The sequence below is a fragment of the Lygodium microphyllum genome, chromosome 18 (genome assembly GCF_053477565.2).
Source record: "Lygodium microphyllum isolate KBCC chromosome 18, Lygodium_microphyllum_v1.1.10, whole genome shotgun sequence".
NCBI lineage: Eukaryota > Viridiplantae > Streptophyta > Polypodiopsida > Schizaeales > Lygodiaceae > Lygodium > Lygodium microphyllum.
Window position 1 is genome coordinate 117753268 of NC_141152.1, and position 6000 is coordinate 117759267.

A 6000-nucleotide genomic window follows, 5' to 3' on the forward strand; every position below is an offset into this window, starting at 1 on the left:
GCGTGAGAGGCTGAAGGATACAGCAGAAGGGCTGATGACAGCTAGAAGCAGTCAATGTGGGGGTGCCATGAGCAAACACGCTTCTTAGTAAAGACTCCCTTACATTAATATTTCTATTTTCTATTTTTAAGTGTAAGTCCAAACTTCAAGTGAAGTGCTTCCAAGTTTTCAGCACAGTGCCAATGATTCTACCCCTACAGATGTTGGTATCATCCTATGGTGAAAGAAGCAAATTCTTAAAAAAAGGACTCATTGTGAACAGAGAGTATAGTAGATTGCCTGATTCTGTAGGAAACAATGGATAGAAACTGTGGCAGCAGAAAACTTTTTCGCTTTGTATCATAGTTTTACTGTTCCTTACCGATTTTGTCCTATTTCATTCTTTTATGTGCTCAGGCAAAAACACAATCATGGCAAAGAAGCAGCAAGATCAACCCTAAACCACCTCCAAAACCACCTTGAATATTTTTACCCTCACACGTTTACTTCAAACAGATTCAGTCCAAGATATGTTTACTTCAAACAGATTCAGTCCAAGGGACGAAAAACCGAGTATTAAGCTACCTCGTTCATGAAGGAGACCTGTTGAAGATTCTACCTTGGCACAGACCCTCTTACTTGAGCTGCCATGCTAACATCTCAATACTGCACATGCTGGAGAGAGAAAACATTCCTTGCTATAGCTGATCAAGATCAACTTTTTTGACCACTCAAGGGCACTTGATCTATACTCGCTTATGGGAGATGTCAATCCTCATATTTTCTTAAAATGTGCATGTCATAGTTGCTCTTTTGTTTGTAAGCGCGCTGCAGATAGCAGTAATGACTCATGTGTCTCCATGGAATCCTATAGCACACTAGCTTTTAGCCAGACCTCCTTGCTTTCTCTCATCCGAGGTGTTAAGAAAAATCTCTTCCTGCAGATCCTTGTCATGTCACATGTGGATTCTGCATGCAAACGGCATTCAGCCATCCCAGGTGCTGCTGATTCAAGCCAATGCTATGCTAGTGATCAGCTACATACTCTGGAACTTTGGAATGGAAAAGCCTACAAATGACCTTCAGACTCGTACCTTCAAGTATTTTAGAAGGTCAATCAATAACCATGTGAAAACTCATATGAACTCAAAATGTTATGCTAGTGATCAGCTACATACTCTGGAACTTTGGAATGCTATGATCAGCTACATACTCTGGAACTTTGGAATGGAAAAGCCTACAAATGACCTTCAGACTCGTACCTTCGAGTATTTTAGAAGGTCAAACAATAACCATGTGAGAACTCATATGAACTCAAAATGTTAAAGCATTGCAAATCTGAGTCATTCAATACTGAAAGTCCAGAATACCGTAGGTCTGTGAGATCAATAACTTGAATAGATATTCTGTAGACTGGTAATATAATTCATGGACAAAAAAGAGGACTGGGGGACAGTGGTCATATGATAAGATTTTAAAACCTTGACTTACACTGTGTCCAACCATCCCGGATTTGCTATGTCTACATATGAATAGTTAATTTAAAAAAGTGGGTCCTCTGAGAGTAACCCTGTTGATTCATCTGAGAAGACACCTATAATGCCTTTTCCTGTTCCTTTACTGAAAATATAATGGTAGAAGCATCAGGATTTATTTAGCCACGAGCTAAAACAAAATTGTTTTGTCAGTAAGAGCACGGATCATTTGATTCTTGTTTATAACTGTGATGGACTGCTCCCTTGCAGCTCCTGCAATTATTGAAATGCATCTTATCTTGAATATGAATGGCCACAAAGGCTACAGTTTATTCATAAGGATAAAGAAGTAAAAATTCTAGAGACGACTTTTACCAACCAACCTGGCTTTTGGTCTGCAGCCTGGATTTGGGTGCAGCAGCAACAAACAAAATGCAGCTTCTTTTGGGTACTGCAACAGTAACTCTGGGGGTAGAAGCCTGTGTCTTAGATCTGACATTGCTCGTGCCCAATCAGCTTCAGATACAGGTGTATAGAACAACTGCTAATAGACAGATTGAATGCATAAGACACTAAAAGGAACCAGCACTTAACTTTATTAACATATGGTTAGTGATCCATGGTTAAGAACAATGAATTCAACTACAGTACATGAATGGTACTTAAGCCTGAAACCCAAACGCACAGATTCTCACCTCTAAAAAGAGCACTCCCAAGCTGTAAACATCGGAACTAAAGTCTGCTGTGCCTCCTGACAATTCTTCAGGACTCTTATACCACAACTGCTCCATGGACAATATCCGCTTCAAAGGAAACTTTTCTTCTGGCAGTTGAACTCCCTCATTGTCAGAGATCGATTGACAATCTTTACTTTCTTGATCGGTCTCCACAGAATCTCTTTCAGCTAGCAACTTTGAGTCAGATCGCATGCATTCAGGTTCATTCTGAATTGAAACTCCAATGCCAGGAGAAATTCTGGATGCTTGATGATGTATATGCGAAAAAGGAGCACTAGCAGCCTTACTGGTTTGATGTATATCTGCAGCCTCCATTCTAATTCCCCGGGATGGGATTGCTGAAGATTCTTCCTTATTTCCATACTTCTCAACTGCTTCTGCAGGAGTGGTACTAGGGGCATCATCAAAAGTGGCACGTATCTTCCTGTCATTGGCTGATGGTGATTCCTGCAAGCCTTCCCATCTTTGTTGTGCAGCTCGACCAGTGGATTCTTCTGATGAGCCTGAGCTTGTCGGACTACTGGCTGAATCTATTATGGAGACACGAATTAATGAAGAAAGAAGAAAAGATGAAGGTCTGATGTTCCTCAAGACAACTCCTTGTGAATGTGCAAGCTCTACAAACTCTGCAATTTGTCTGAAAATATGCAAATTTTCCACCTTGTCTACTACTCTACCTGCATTACCAAGCCAGTGTCTGAGAGACATACTGATGTTTGAGGGTGAGATATCTCTTCCTTGATACTTTTCACTGCTAGGGTCTGAAGTGACTTGATGCTCTTGGTTGCATGAGGACTTTTCTTTGTTCGGTTGCATTGGCTCTTCATATGAACCTTCACCTGCAGGAGTACTAATTTGGCTGTTCAAGCAATCACTCAGTCCAGTTGTTCCCAATCTTAAGCTTTGCACCCCTGCAAGCTTGTTACCATCATCAGCATTCTCTAAAGCACCAGGCTGACCAGTAACCAGATTGTTTTCTTCCACAGTTGGTTGTGACTCAGTAAAACCTGGTCCGTGTTTATCATTGGATGTAAAATTTCCCTGCTCATGAACTGTTACTGATGGTCTTCCTTCAGGAGTTAGAGACTGTCTTTCTGTAGATAATTTGCTTGAAGCTTCAATTCTGTCAGCTGTCACCTCATCGGCATCATTTTTGATGCATAGGCTTTTATCCTTACATAAGTTACCTTCTAGAGTATAAAGCAGGTCATTCCCTAACTTCACCTCTTTCAAAACTGCATCAGCAGGGATGTCACTTTTATTCAGAGGGGAGTTTGACCCTTCCATTCGTGTCCAAACTGTCAGAGAACAGCTCATAGACCTCTTAGCATGCCTACTTGCAACTGCACCTGCACCTGCTGGGGGGGAACTAATAAGCAGCAGTAATTACTTGATGACTGTGTGGATAAGAATTAATCCATTGACAATAGATCAGAAAACCACAAGCAAAAAACATAGTAAATGTATTCAACTGTAAAACTCTGAAAGAGAGGCTTTAACGCACAGTTGAGAGTATCTCTACCAAATAATGCTATCACTTGCGAGAATGTTTTGAGATCGTTGGGATTCCAATCAGCAACAAAGTAAATCAGAAGTGACCATATGAGTATCTGCACGTGCCCAGACATCTCAATCAAGAGAGGATGCTCCATTAATATTGCCTGCACATTACGATGCGAAGGATGTATTACCATGCTGGGCGAGTTGCTTTCGCTCGACCAAATTTGAACCACATCATGTCCTTTCCTGCAAACAAAATACAAGAGAATTCAGGTTAAGATAAAAAATGTGTCGGTAATAACCAATGCTTATAGTGTGCACATACTGAGTAATACATATTGTAATTATACAAACACGTGCAGGAAGTGAAACAGTTGCTTCAGTTTTACATGCTGTCTATCTTTTCTTCAAAGGATCTTGTTAGTTCAACTCTTACTAATTGGCAGACCATTTTAGTACTCCGCCAAAACATGCTGAAGCAAAACAAAATACATTTTCTCAAGTTCAAGTTAAACACCTTGGGTTTAATGGTTTCTAACAGTCATCGCACTTCATGTTTTGAAGAAACAAAAAGCAATTTGATAAACATGTGATGATACAAAAGTTTCGACTTACCCGTTAGTCCTCGACCCTTGGTTGTGGTTAACCTCCCTCCATGTCTCCTGGCAATTACGAAGCTGCCACTGACAGCTTCATGCACCGCTACTTCATTGCTGCATGTGCTGATCAGCTTGTGAAAAGTTCGCTAAATTAATGTATTCCTGTAGCTAGCCTTCTTTTGAGTGCCAAAGCTCAACTCCATAACACTGAAGAGGCATTCGCAGGTCCAATTATGAACGTGCAAAAATGCTCAAAGTTAATAATCAATCAGGCATGTGACTACGCAGTGCATACCTCAATGAAAACCAGCTCCGTAGACACGGTTGGAAGCGGTTGAATCACCGATCACAAGAGAAGCTAGAATTTACAGGAAAGCTCGAGAAAAACAGCACTTGCCGACCTGCATATGTGCATGATGCAGAGCTCAGTGAAAACCCTAGGGAAGGAACATGGACATGTCAGGAATGATCAAAAGGCAAAAGGTGTGTACTCTCATCTGCAAATGGACGTAGGCCAGCTGAACACGGAACCTGGACGTCAAGAGGGCCGTAAGGAGCGACGGCCGCGGCGGCAGGAGAGGAAATATCGAGAGACGATACGGGGAAGAGGACGATGGCGAAACCCTAGAGCAACACAGCAGAAAAGAGAAGGCGGGGAGAGGTCCCTCTGATACCACAAAACTTCTGCAACGCGCGTTTGTTCTGGAAGACAGTCGCGAGAGGCAAAAACGAGAGCCCAAATCCACAAGCGGAAACACCAACCGCAGAAGGAGAATCGGTGTTGTCCTTGGACCCCACCCGAGCCGATTGGCAGGACGTCTCACGCCACACAAAGCCGCCACGTCACCCTCAATCTCCACGTCAGCCCTCCCGAAGGGCGCCTCCGCCTCTCCACGTCCACGTGGCCGAATCCACGGATACCTCGTCGCACCATCGCCTGACATTCTTTCCTTTTTCAAAAGAAATGCCTTTTCGTGCATATTTATTACTTTACAGTGGTTCTAGATTTGTTGGTCCTGCCGGGAAAAGGCATCACGTATACACTGGTGTTCACGCGCTTGGGGCTTTGGCCTCTCCTTCGTTGGACAATAATGGAGCAGTTCCCATGCTGCGGTTTTGAGTGGGATTTGCCAATGGTTTTTCCAAAAAACCAGACACCAAACTAAGGTCACATTGATTAGTTTTCAATTTTTCCTTTGAGAAAACCACTATTTCCTATGCAAAATCCCAACCCACTTTTGCAACAAGAAACCACATGCTACTTTAGAGAAAATGTGTATTTCAAAGGTCCTTCTTCCACAATTTTGGGAATTGCAAATTTTCTTTTTGGATTTTTTTATTTGAATGAAGTTTTTTCAAAAACCCTCATGTGAATACAAATTAATTAATGAACCGGAGATTTTTCCAAAACATATTTCCAAGTTGAAATCCTCACGAGAACAACTTCAAAATGTTTTCGAGGAGGTGCTTGGAGGCCACCTTAAACTCTGGCCATCATCCTTTTCAAACTCATCCTATCATCATGTAAATGCTTTTATCTCCAATTACTAATTTACAAATAGAAATTTAATATTTTGGTAATGTGCTAATATGTATTAAAAAGGTACAACATTTACCGCTTTTGTTGTGCGATAAGCCTTATCAATAAGTTTAACACTTGCTTATCTTCCTGTAAAGCACTTTATACACTTGGCCCCTGGTTTTAAGCAT

The 6000-nt window shown here is 41.6% G+C and overlaps 1 protein-coding gene across 5 annotated transcripts in view; it reads right to left on the reverse strand.

Annotated features, from left to right (window-relative positions):
• Positions 1-5026, reverse strand: part of LOC148021292 (protein SPA1-RELATED 4-like) — a 31532-nt gene extending 26506 nt beyond the window's left edge. For 2 of the 5 annotated variants that reach the window (XM_087699155.1, XM_087699159.1), the window contains exons 1-7: positions 4782-5026; positions 4586-4691; positions 4307-4497; positions 3883-3937; positions 3696-3801; positions 2150-3546; positions 1838-1995 (exon numbers count right to left, since the gene is read on the reverse strand). In XM_087699155.1, the coding sequence (XP_087555281.1) occupies positions 1838-1995; positions 2150-3546; positions 3696-3801; positions 3883-3885 (1664 nt within the window). In that variant the 5' untranslated portion in view covers positions 3886-3937; positions 4307-4497; positions 4586-4691; positions 4782-5026. The remainder of the gene's footprint in view (positions 1-1837; positions 1996-2149; positions 3547-3695; positions 3802-3882; positions 3938-4306; positions 4498-4585; positions 4692-4781) is intronic. The other 3 variants (XM_087699158.1, XM_087699157.1, XM_087699156.1) reach the window with 3 other exon arrangements.
• Positions 5027-6000: the final 974 nt, after the last annotated feature.